Source organism: Siphateles boraxobius, unplaced genomic scaffold (genome assembly GCF_051911475.1).
Source record: "Siphateles boraxobius isolate OS27281-9 unplaced genomic scaffold, OSU_SipBor_1 130, whole genome shotgun sequence".
Lineage (NCBI taxonomy): Eukaryota > Metazoa > Chordata > Actinopteri > Cypriniformes > Leuciscidae > Siphateles > Siphateles boraxobius.
Window position 1 is genome coordinate 44,744,773 of NW_027508734.1, and position 12,966 is coordinate 44,757,738.

A 12,966-nucleotide genomic window follows, 5' to 3' on the forward strand; every position below is an offset into this window, starting at 1 on the left:
GGTTCATCATTCTACACACAGATGCTTTCTATTTAAAGACTAACGTTACCACCAAAACTTTAAATAGTGCATGTGTTAAAGAGGTCAAGTTATCAGTTTCAGTTTTGGCATCATATGGATAAAAAAGGTGCACTCTGGTTTAGTCTGGATGCACTTGTCATGTTGTATTAGTTCCTGTTTTCTTGAATGTTCCGTTTATGTTTTCGTTCCGCTGGCCATTTGATGCTTGGATAACCGAACGGAAAACAGAACTGAGCTGTTGTTCTCTCAAGTGTGAAGCAAATGATGGGGAAGTGCATCCATTTCTTGAAAATGCTATGTCTTTCAATCAAAATTCAACAAAAACAAAACAAAAAACTGAGAATGCTACAATTCTTCTATAAAAACAGAAGATATAATCACATTTTAACAGTTCTTTCTAATGGATACCTTATACCTTATTCTGACACCAAAATTTTATTAGGCTTGATTATTTGATTATTCATGTAAATGATCAGTTTTCAAGATTCATTTATTCTTAAAAGGGCGAAAGCAAAACATTAAACAGCAGAAAAGAATATTTTTAAAAACATTTATCCAAGTCATAATATACATAGTGTTAATAGAAATATAGAATGTAGTATATAAAGTATACAAATTGTTAATTGTATATTGTTTACCAACATTTTATTAGTATTAGTATAGTGTATGGGTTTATAAAGAATGTACAATATTTAGTAAAGAGAAAGTAAAAACAAAAATAGTTTCAGAGAACTACTTCATTTAACAGATTTTAAACAATACTGTGAACAAAATCGTAAACTCCCTACATAAAGAAAATCCTTAGCAGTAATAACTAAAAAAATGATTACAATTTTTTTTCTTAACTTAAGTGTTTTGGGCACTGGTCCTTAAGACAACACATGCTTAAGACATTAGTCAATCAGAAGTAAAGAGTCATTAAAAAAAAAAAAAAAAAACTCTTTCGTAACTACTGAACAAGTTAGGAAATTGTGGACATAAAATATGAAAAAAGGAGATTGACGTAAGATCATCTCTCTATGTCTGCTTTTTCTAATGATTGCACAATGCCAAACCTCACCAAGATGTCATAAAGACGAGGCGTAGGCGGTGCCAGGTGGGTGGAATGGCGGAAAGCTTAATGAGCCAATACTTAATGTGCTGTAGTAAGGGAGGCCCATTGAGTAACAGTAGAGCTCTGACCTCAGTCTGCTTTCAGAATCGCATCACTCAGCTCTCACAACTCTAAACCAGCGCCTCCAACGCTGAACCTTGTTCTGCAAGGTCTCGGAGCTTCACACAGTGACCTCTTTCTGTCTTTCCCCCTCTCTGTATCTCATTGAAGGCCTTGAATTCCTGCTCAGCTGAGTACAGTGTGTTTCCCTTGGGGCTGAACTGGCAGCTTCCATAAAGGAAGACAATGGCTCTACTTTTCCACTACTCTGGCCCTCTTCCTCCTCAACTCTCTACAGAGCTTTCTAGCCACAGCATTTACACTGAGAAGGCAGTTCACTCTCTTTAAACAGCCTTTCTTCTTGTCCTTTTACAATTCTGTGGTTTTGTATTTTATTCCTTTTCAGCAGCTCACAACTATTTTTCCAGTTGCGGTGCAGCCTTTGTTAAACGGTACGGCATGACGGTTAGTTTAATTACTCCTCCAAAAGAGCGAAATCATGCTGTTACTATGAGGACTGTTTTAATTTCAAACATTTGGGTAACAAAACAGCTTGTTTTTAGCATACTGGGCGTCGAGATATAAGGACTTTTGCAGTGTCAGTCTCAAAGTTGCTGACATTTTTATTTGTAATGAGGTCAATTAATTCGAGGTGTAAAGCAAGTAGATAAATAAAGCTGTGATGTTGCACTATTAAATTCTATTCTGAAAACTAAGGAATAATTGTAATTATATACTTTTAAATTATTTTATTTTAAAACTTATTTACTTTTATCTAAAAAATAATGAGATGACGTCAAGTGTTTTTTTTTGTACTGTACTTTTGTCGGTATAGCTAGCTGAAGGTGTATATTGAGTTTTTAAAATGTGCTTTGGGATAGATGAGAGAAGCAGGGATGCACAGAACAGTACTGTGTTCTCTAAATAGTAAACCAAGTTTGCACAGCACATATATATTTCAAATTAGCTGTACTTGTAATAGTATACATCCGGTCATGTGCAAGTATGTAACATCCTGTCTGTGGGAGTTTAGAAATGACTGCTCTGAATTTCTGGCTTTGCACAGCAGTTAATGTTAGTCAGTGTGAGAGTGAATGTGTGATTTCCTCTCACAGTGAAAGTGTTCTGCTCTCTCGCTCTCTCTCCTTACTGAATGATCAGAGGGTCTTCCTCCTCATAGCTGTCCTGGAAAACGAGGGCAGGGGCACAGGGTCGGGAGTGGCTGAGGTTCAGTGAAGGGCGAGGCATCTTGTTTAAAGGAATGGACGGCAGAGGGGCCACAGTGGCTCGCGCACGGCTCTGAGACTGCCGACCCTGCGACCAAAAATGACAGAACAGGAAAAAAGAGAGAGTGAGCAAGAACAAGCATATAGAGCCAGATCATGTCAAACTCTCTACCACAGGATTCAAGTTTGCACATTTCTAAAAAAAAAAAAAAAAAAATTCATATTCAAGATTCAACCAAAGTAATGACTAAAATTTCTGTTTGCTAAGATGTGAAGGAATGGAAAATGCACTCCACCTTCTCCAAGCCGAGCTTTAAGTGTCATTGTGACTTCTAACACTTCTCTGTATACACTGCTTTAGCCCTTTTATGCAAAAATGTTCTGTATTGCACAGAAGATTGGTTCAAATCTAACAAAGTATTTTGAAACAAAGAACAGCATGATGTAAAAATGATTAAGAAATGCCTAGGAAATGTTTCTAGGTCACTAATCAAATAAGTTCATTTGCGACATTGATCATGTGACTCTTTGTACTAACAGTCGGATGTTCCTTTTCCACTGAAGCTCAAGATGCTCTTGCATGCTCATCTCAAATCATGCTGCAGAACATAATTCATCAAGCTTGACACAAAACACCCTATCAACTGATGGAACTAACATAACGTTGTTACATCTGTTTTTCAGTGCACTAGAAGAATGACTATATTTTTATTCAGAATGACTTCTATTTATAATGCGTGACATCACAAGCGCTTGAGGTTGGAAAATTGGTCATGTTGAGTCGAATTGTGTCCAGATTTAAAATAGGAACCCATTTATTTGTATTGATCTTCATCTCTCTCATTCTCCCTTTACTCTTTATGTCTTTCCACTTTGTGTGGGTGTTTCAATATTAGGGCAGTGCTTGGTTTCGTTTTTGCTCTCTTGGGCAATAAATTTCCCCTTCCAACATCACAGATGCTAAGAATTTCTCAATTCAAACATTTGCCATAATTGATGTCTTTGTTGATAGATGGTTAATAGAAAGATATTTCCTCTCTATTAATTTGCATTTTAGTTTGTTTTCTAAAATGTCAGATTTAGAGCTGAGCTTGTTGGAACCATGTTGACATTTTAGTTTAAAAGTTGCTGAAGTTTGACACACGCCTCTTCTTTACTTTAACCCGATTGAATCTAATCTATTTAGGTCAACTTAAGCCAACACTACTGGCACAATATCAGGTTTTATGCCATATCTTGTCATGTTTTGTATAATGGAGGTATGACAAAACTATTTCCTCCATTTCCCTAGAACATTAACATGGTGCTCAATACTCATCAGAATAATACCAATAATTCTACAGCTATCAACTCTAACTTACTGTCCAAAACTGTTTAGTTAACAAACTGCAGATCATTCAAATTCTATACAACACAGATCTTTATTTATTTTCTACTGGTTTCTGTGTTGCACATACTGTATCTCAGACATTTTGTTCCATTCTACTCCTCTAACCTGACGCTGAGTGGAGCCCTCTGGTGGTCGACTGGCGCCCCTGCGATGGCCTCGTGCTCCAAATGGTTGTGATGTGCGGGTGAGCAAACCTCTAATTCTCAGGTGCAGGTAAAGGTTGGAGTCCAGACAGAGAGGGTTAAAAACAGGGTCCTTTTCAAGCTGCTCTAGGGAGCTCTGGACACAGTGATCACATGATCATCATGGAGGTGTAACATGATTATTTTGTAAAGGGTTAGTAAACTCTCTTAAAGGGAAACAATTCTATTATCTTTACTCAAGTTATTTCAAACCTTTTGTGGAACACAAAAGAAGATATTTTGTATGTCTTTTGAACATTGTATACAATAAAAGTCAGTGGTGTCCAATGTTATCTGCTCTGGACCCCGACATTCTTCAAAATTTCTTCTTTTAAAGAAGAGTAAATGATGACAAAATTGTCATTTTTGGATTAACTATCCCTTTAATACTAGTAATTGCACTCATTAAAGAATTCACATACTGTAACCAGTTGTTGATTCTAAATGACTCAAGTTGAATGTGAGATGTTCAGTGGTTTTCAAACCATGATTGTTCATTAAATCAGGGCTATGCATTAGATGTCTGTCTTTATATAATGGCACCTCCACAGTGGCGAGTGCAGGAAGTGGTGGGTCCTCCATAGAGACAGGCAGACAGCAGGGGAGCATCAGTTCTCGTGTCAGCACAGGTTTCAACAGCAGAGAGAGAGAACCAGACGACTGAAGTACATAGTAGGAGAACACACCAGAACCTGATCCTGACCCTGGCTCTGAGCGTACCAACAGGAACCAGTCACGGGTCTGACAAACAGATTTATATATAGTGTACCTTTTCTTTTTTTACAACATTTTTACATCCTTACAGAACAGATTATCACACACACACAGACACAAGCACTGACTTTAAGTATGTGGCAGAGAGCATGAAATGTCTGGTGGTTTGTTTCTATTTCATCCCAGTCCAGCTGCCAGCATGAGGTTGGTCTGATGACGAGCGGTAGTCCATACAGCACAGACTGACAAACTCCATCGGCATGAAGAACTCTGTCACACACACACAACAGCTAGATCTAAAGGTGTATATCTTTAAATTGATTCTTAATTATTGATAATTATTAAAGATAATGCTGTATGTTATTAGTATAAATTCAGTTATTATTAGTTTATCTTGTGGAATATATGTAAACACCTGTTATGTTGTGTGAAATTTTATTTAAACATTTAAATCAAAATGCAATATTGATGATTCCTCTTATTTTTTTTAATGTATATATATATATGTGTGTGTGTGTGTGCGTGTCTGCTCTTATTCCCACCATGGTTACATTTATTTGATCAGAAATAGTTGAACAGTAATAATATTGTGAAATACTAATATTGTGAAATACTAATATTGTGAAATATTACTACAATTTCAAATAAATAAATTAAATTTCAAAATAAAATAAAATATAAAATAAGACTTTTCAGCAGCCATTTCTCCATTGTCACATGATCCTTCAGAAATCATTCTAATATGCTGATCTGGTGCTAAAAAACAAACATTATAGTGTTAATGTTGAAAACAGTGTTTTTAGGATTATTTGATGAATATAAAGTTCAGAAAAGAACAGCAATTATTTGAAACAAATCTTGTAACATCATAAATGTTTTCCTGTCCCTTTTGACCAATTTAATGCATCGTTGCTGAAAAAGAGTATCCATTTCTTAAAAAATGTTAGTGGAAAGGGAATTATGCAAGTGTACGTCAAATTGGCCTATAATGGCTAAGTGAGGACAAGTGGTATAATTGTATCACAGTGAACGGAAGAATGACCTCATATGCATGAAAATCATATGCAAAACACTCAAGGGGAACACAATGTATGACTGTGTTGGAAACAGAGGACTCAAACAGAGCGGTCTCCGTCATATTGACTTTTGCATAGCTTTTTTTATCCTCTTCTCCCTCACACAGTCATACTTGTACATTAACTATTTTTCAGAGGCCACATACAAACTGAGTTTTTGTGTTTCTATTGAATGTATCTGAACATTAATAGCCATCAAAACCACTATTATGGACTATTATGGAATATAAATATTACGATATAAAACATCACAGCACTCTGGAAGCTCTGTGGCAAAACCCTATTCATAAAAATCAAATCAAATCGTACAAGTCGCGCTAATGGCTAATCTATTGTCATTTGCTTACAGTTTAGCTCCTAAAACAAAATCTAACTACAGATGAGACTGTACTTGACAACTCGTAGGCGATGTGGCAAGGGGTTGGCCAGACTCTTGTTTGGGTGCTGGAAATCTTGCGTGCTCTCAGTCTTCACTCCAAGGTCAGGATTGCTGGGAAGCAGGGCTGGACTGAGAAGTCTCTCCTGCATGTCGCACTTCAAACAGACTGCAGAGGGGGACATGAGCAAAGGCAACATCACATACACCTACATAATAAGCAGACACACAATACACAACACAAGCTTCGCAAAAATATTCAGCAAGAAATAGATTTTTGAATAAATATTTTAGTAGATAAACCTACATCCAAGTCTAAAATTCGTTTAGAAACTGTATACCTGGGCTTGGCCTGTTGTTGGCAGGATGTGGTGTAGAACCCTGTGCTGTGAGAGAAGCGGGTAACAACAAGTGCAGTTGTTCTCTGTCTCCGCCCTGGTCATGAAGCCACATTTTCAGAGCACTCTCCAAGGCCACAACTGTACCCTCCACCAGCTGGAGATCCATCTCTGTCCCCAGCATCAGACTTTCTACAGGAGGAAGGGAAATACATTACACCATTGAATTTATGAGAAAAAAAAAAACTAAGATCAAGTTATCCACCTTAGTTTTCAAAACAGAATGAAGCCATTTCCTGTGAATGTGCAAGACTTCTGATTCAGTAGCCTCTATAGGTAGTGGAGTAAACATAATCTTTTTGTTCATGATTACAATAATAAATGAAATTAATATAATAACAAATACCAGTTTGCAATATCAAGCAGAATAACAGACTGTTTTTGTACAGCTAAAATAAATGGAAGCAGCCGAGACTGGAATTTAAAAATGGCTGCATCCACTCTTACGTTTATAATAAGGTGGATATCACACTCCTGTTTAACTTGATTCAAACTAGTAGAATAATTGTTCAGGGGTTCATAACAAAAAGGCTGTTCAAATCAAACCAGTGTTAATCCATGACCTTTCTCATTTTTCGTAATTATTAGGGCCCCGTTATGATGTTTGATCCCTGAACGTCATTCTTTAGATAAAACAACATCTGGCAAATAGCAAATATGGGTGCTTCTCAAATGGAAGACTGTGTCCTTCCTAATCCAGTCATTCGGAGGCTTGTAGGCTAGAGTCTTCCTCAGCATTATAAACTCAAATGAAAAAGTGTAGTAATTGCGCATGGCTACGTCACATGTTCAGGAACATGTTTACTTTTGGATAAATACTTTGTATTGAAAATCTTTATATTAACTGGCTTTCTATAAATGTAATACAGTGAATGACTACTGTCTGTGGTCTCCAAGTAGCTTATATTATTGGCAGTTTAGTGTGTTAAGTGATTAATTTACACAAAAACAAAAAATAACATGTATGCCTTCATCTCATAAAATTATTATTTTTAATAATTATAATTTTTATCTTACAGACTATGGGATCAAATTCCCGCCAAATGTATTGCGGCCAAGGATCAAAATATAATAAGCGTGAATCAAAAAAAAAAAAAGCATGACTAAAAACTTAAAAAATTTTCACAAAACTTTAACTTGTGTTCATGCTTTCTTTAAAATTATGTTTTCCTTGGTTTTATTACTCTGTACTTTGCGCTCTTTCATTTTCTGCTCATAATAAAAAAAATTGTACGCTTGTGCTGTTTTTCTCTTCGCTCTTCTTTCCATGTTCTGCGCTTGCTCTTCCTAATGTTGCAGTTTGAGTTTCATGTAAATTGCGACGGGCTTAAGCATCACCATTGGTCCACTAGTTCTAGACTGACAGCTTCATCTCTAGCCAATCAATCGAAGAGGGGAGTTGACGTCACTCCAATGCGACTCGCGCTACTGATGCTCACTCGTACAGGGGAAGACAAGTTTATTTTAAACTTTACAAGGACTTTTAAGCAGTAAAGCTATCTGAACTCTGGACATACAAATAATTAAATTCCTCTTTTTTGAGGTAGCCTACATTTTAATGCGCACACTGGTAATTGGTGTTAAACAATACTTGGCTCATGATGTTAATATGCTAAGGCAGCTCTAAAACATCATGCAGTTTTGAAACACTACATTTCTTTGCAAAAATTAAGTTAAAAGCGGCCATTTTACCCGTCTGAAGAATTTAGGACTTTGGCCTTTCAACGCTACACAAAGCCTACCTTTATATATATATATATTAGATCCATTACAGACAAGGCATACAGTGCAAAAAGTACAAGACAAATACAAAGGCATGTGTGGTACAGTTCAGAGTATGTAAAACAAAGAACAACAACAACTAAAATTTAAAATAAACATGTAGCCTTTGTAAAAGGAAAAAAAAACGCACAGCCTACCTGGTGATCCGTTACAGTTAAATACGCTATCCTCAAATATTTTCTTAATTGTTGTTGTTAAGCGATCATATAGCCTAGGTAGCCTGGTAAATTAATGCTAGACTAGATGTACCATTTGACAAAAGATTAATGAAAATTATAGTGTACAGAGGAGATTACAGAAACCAGGTGGATTTGATATGCAGTGATTTATTATAGTTATTGTGTTCATTTACATAGCTACATAATTGCCTATTACTTTAGGATTAATGTTTTAAATATAGCTTAAATTTTTATTACAGCAACATGAAAATTATTGAAAAGTTTAGGGATAGATAACGTCGTTTCTGGAGTGCCGCATGTCCTGCAGAGTTTAGCGTCAACTCCGATAAAAACCTAGCAGTATTAATAATCCTAAAGATAATGATTAGCTGGTTTCGGTGTGTTTGATTAGGGTTGGAGGAGCTAAACTCTGCACCCAGGAGGACCGACATTGCCCTTCCATGTCATAGATTAAATATGAAAGTAAAGCGGGCAGTAGGTGGTGGCAAGTTACTGTCTTTATGAGGGAGTCATTCATTCAAACTTCTCGTTCAAATCAGGAGTTCTTTAATGAAACACCCTTGTGTAGCTCGCAGGAGATCGACGCTCACAGTGCAAGGTCCAGAAGTAAGGCCAGGGCATTAAAGGTGACTATGATGGATCATCAGACAGGCACAACTGTGACAGGTCGTCGTCGTTAGGGTGACGAATTTAACGATAACGGATCGCCACGTAGACGTAACAGGTCGAGTTGCAGGCACACATACAGTTTAACGGTGTCCTGCCACGGAAAGATTTTTGCCAGCTGAGCTGATGGTTATCTTCACCTGTAGCTACGAGTGAGCATCAGTAGCGCGAGTCGCATTGGAGTGACGTCAACTCCCCTCTTCGTTTGATTGGCTAGAGGAGGAGCTGTCAATCTAGAACTAGTGGACCAATGGTGATGCTTAAGCCCACCCTAATTTACATGAAACTCGAAATACAACATTTGGAAGAGGAAGCGCAGAACATGGAAAGAAGAGTGAAGAGAAAAACAGCACAAGCGTACAAAAAAATTAATTATTAGCAGAAAATGAAAGAGAGCGCAAAGTACGGAGTAATAAAACCAAGGAAAACATAATTTTAAAGAAAGCATGAACACAAGTTTAAGTTTTGTAAAAAAAAAAAAAAAAAAGTAAAAAGTAAAAATAAAAAAATCATGCTTGTTTATTATTTTTTGATTCACGCTTATTATATTTGATCCGTGGCCGCAATACATTTGGCGGGAAATTGATCCCATAACAGACAAGCTCAGTGCTGACTTGTTTTCTATCAGTTCTTTTTCTTGAATTGGAATTTGTGCAAAAGATTGTAGGTGAATGAAGGAAAGAATGCATCATTGAAAATGAGCCAAATGAAGGATGTGAAACAGACTGCCTTCCAAGGAACCTTTTGAGATTGAAATTGAGATGGCCTTTGGCTGCACTTGATGATGTAGTAGCCGAGATATGCAGCCTTACTAGGACACAGCCTTCCATTTGAGAAGTACCCTATGTCCTATGAGACAAATGTTGGAGTATTCAAAACAACCAGTAGAGGATGCTGTTAAGCCAATTCTGTATCTCATAAAGAATAAACATTCCAAAGACAGCTTGAAATGTCTCAAAATGTGCTTGTGCTGTGTGATATTTAATCTTGCAAATATTTACATAATAAATTCTTGCTATGTTAGCTGTTTTATGCTCAGTAAATTTGTAATGTAAACCAGAATCCAGTTTCCCCTAGCTAAAACACTCATGTCTAGTTAAAATGATTGTATATAGTATTCAAAGTCTTTGACATTTATGTTAAGTTCAGAAATATAGTTAAATGACTTAATTTATTATTTACTCATTCACTTTTGTCAACTTTCTTTAGTTAAACATGAGAGGAGACATTTTGAAGAACCAAAGCATTAAAAGCACAAAGTTCAAATAACGATAGATGCTATTTACATAGTGCACATAGCAAAAAGTTATTTTCCCCCCACCAATAATAATAGTGCAGAAAACGGATACAATAGGATTCGGGGCTTGGCCCCTAATTAGAATACTAACATTTATGTTTGTTTTAATTTCTTTGCTTTCAAGCGTTAAACCATTGAGCTTTTATTTTTATTTATTAACGCTTCTCTTTGTTGACAACAGATTTATAAACGATTCTTATTTAAGAATTTGGGAAGATGAATGGCGCATATTGCGTTCACAAATGCAAATTATAAGCGACTCAAACACACACAGAGCACTTGCAGAGTAGCATTTAATGTGAATTGAAACTGCTGTGCTTTACTCAGCAGCCTGTCAGACTATATAATTACATCACAACCGTTGTGATTGCACTTGGCACTTCGAACCCTTGCTTACGCGCTTGTCCCGCAGATGACGCCACAATTTTATTCAGCGCTGTCAGAAGCAATCCGTGCTTGAAATAAATATAAATATAAATCGATATCACTAGCACAACGCACTAGCATTTTGCTAGCCTGTTAACCTGCCATCTGTCTTTTTTCTCTCGCGCCTTTCACATGCATCAAACAACTGTGGTGAGTTGGATATGTCAACAAACATGGTGAGTCATGTCATCTCCTGTTATTGTCACTTGCACTGCCTGCCACATGTATAGTATAGCCTTCTCTGTCAGCAGTGAGGGTTACACATGTGATAAATGCAGGGAGATAGTCAGGCTGACGGAGAAGATTTCAGAACTAGAGACACGCATCCAAACTTTAAATCGAGGATAGTAAGAATGCAAGGGCTATAGATAGTGCTTTGGATGCAGCAAGCTTAGCGAACTCTGTATATTGTTCAGTTTCGGCTGTAGAGCCCGTGCAGCAGGGCAACTGGTTGACTGTGAGACGGCATAGTCGTGGGAGAAAACACAGCTCTTCCGTTCCGATTAGAACGTCAAATCAGATCTCCCCACTAAGTGACATACCCACTGAGAATCTTGTTGAATGTGTCCTAGTTATTGGTGTTTCTATTACACAAAACGAGAAAATAGAGACATCAGCCACCATAGTCACATGTTTGCCGGGAGCCAGAACGCTAATCGTAAATTCTCTAAGATTATTGTAAGATTATGATTCATGTCGGCACTAATGATGTTCGATTTCGCCAGTCGGAGATCACTAAAGTTAACATAAAAGAGGTGTGGGAATTCGCAAGTACGATGTCAGACACTGTAATTTGCTCTAGCCCCCTTCCTGTTCGCTGGAGTGATGAGATAGTTAGCAGACTGTCCTCACTCAATGGCTGGCTTTGTAAGTGCTGTCTGCAGAATAATATAGGGTTCATAGACAATTGGAAAAACTTTTGGAGTATTCATTCCTCCTGGGGTGGTGCCGCTCTTCTCTCTAGTAATATAGCACATAGACTTGTGTTCCAGTCTGAAACATAGGCCTGTTTCAGACTGGAAGCAGGAGCAGCTTCTGTCCCACAGACATATGCATATAATATGCTGTATATAGGTAGTTTACATGATAAAAGGCAAATCATTTTACGCATGACTGCTTAATTTTGAAAGTTATTTCTGAAGGTTGGGTCAATACCAAAGCTTCGTGCTCTGACTTCATATCGAGAACAAGTATGCCACTTCATACTTTGTGAATGTTTCCAAATTTCCTTTCTGAATGAGCTTTCTAGAATGCTGTACGGCTAATGTGACAAAAGTTAACATCGTCTCTGACTGTTTCTCAATTTTAAACATTTTTATTTATTACAATAAAGAGTAGAATAAAAATATAGGCATTACTATAGGCACAACCTTTCACCTTTAGTGAAATACAATACACAAGGCAAATGCCACAGCATGTCATAAAAGAAAGATTAAGAACTATGTATATTATAACCGTATTTAAACAAAATGATACCTGCTCTATCTCCATGCAGCATGTTCTGGCTCTGTGGGCATCCTAATAAAGTTCCCACACGAGCACCTATACAACCGTTTATAGATTAACATGACGGTACAGGCTAATCGAAGAGATGAATCAACGTAACTCCGTAACAGCTATATGTATCCACTAACCATTCAGAAATGTCTATGTAAACCTAACAGATCTTATATTACATATATTATATCATGTGTATTATGTATTACATCATGTGAAAATGACCATAATAAGTCACTAGGGGTGACCTTGAATAGTCGAAGATTTGATGCATCGTAGGAAGAGTCTGATTTGTCTACAAATCTCACAGTCGAATCTTCGCAGAGGTGTTATGAAATGAGGATCATGCCATTTTGGGCTATATGGGGGTGCTCAATGTCTGATTTAACATCTAACTACCGGTTTTCCTCGGGACATTCTAAAACGCTTAACGTGAAAAAAGCTTAATGTATGTAAACAGTACACACCTTATTAAGAAACCATACTATGTGCAGATAAGCAGATGAACCCAGAATATAAACGCAACGCGTTCCTCCAAAAGAAAGTCACGTTAAGAGTTTTATTTATAATAACAGTTCCCTTT

At 37.0% G+C, this 12,966-nt stretch overlaps 1 protein-coding gene across 4 annotated transcripts in view; it reads right to left on the minus strand.

Moving 5' to 3' along the window:
* Positions 1-493: 493 nt before the first annotated feature.
* m1ap (meiosis 1 associated protein) overlaps positions 494-12,966 on the minus strand; it is a 77,754-nt gene continuing 65,281 nt past the window's right edge. For 3 of the 4 annotated variants that reach the window (XM_077229573.1, XM_077229570.1, XM_077229574.1), the window contains exons 5-10: positions 6,480-6,668; positions 6,154-6,307; positions 4,815-4,956; positions 4,516-4,713; positions 3,854-4,069; positions 2,011-2,479 (exon numbers count right to left, since the gene is read on the minus strand). In XM_077229573.1, the coding sequence (XP_077085688.1) occupies positions 2,321-2,479; positions 3,854-4,069; positions 4,516-4,713; positions 4,815-4,956; positions 6,154-6,307; positions 6,480-6,668 (1,058 nt within the window). In that variant the 3' untranslated portion in view covers positions 2,011-2,320. Of the gene's footprint in view, positions 2,489-3,853; positions 4,070-4,515; positions 4,714-4,814; positions 4,957-6,153; positions 6,308-6,479; positions 6,669-12,966 lie in introns of all 4 variants that reach the window. The other variant, XM_077229572.1, reaches the window with a different exon arrangement.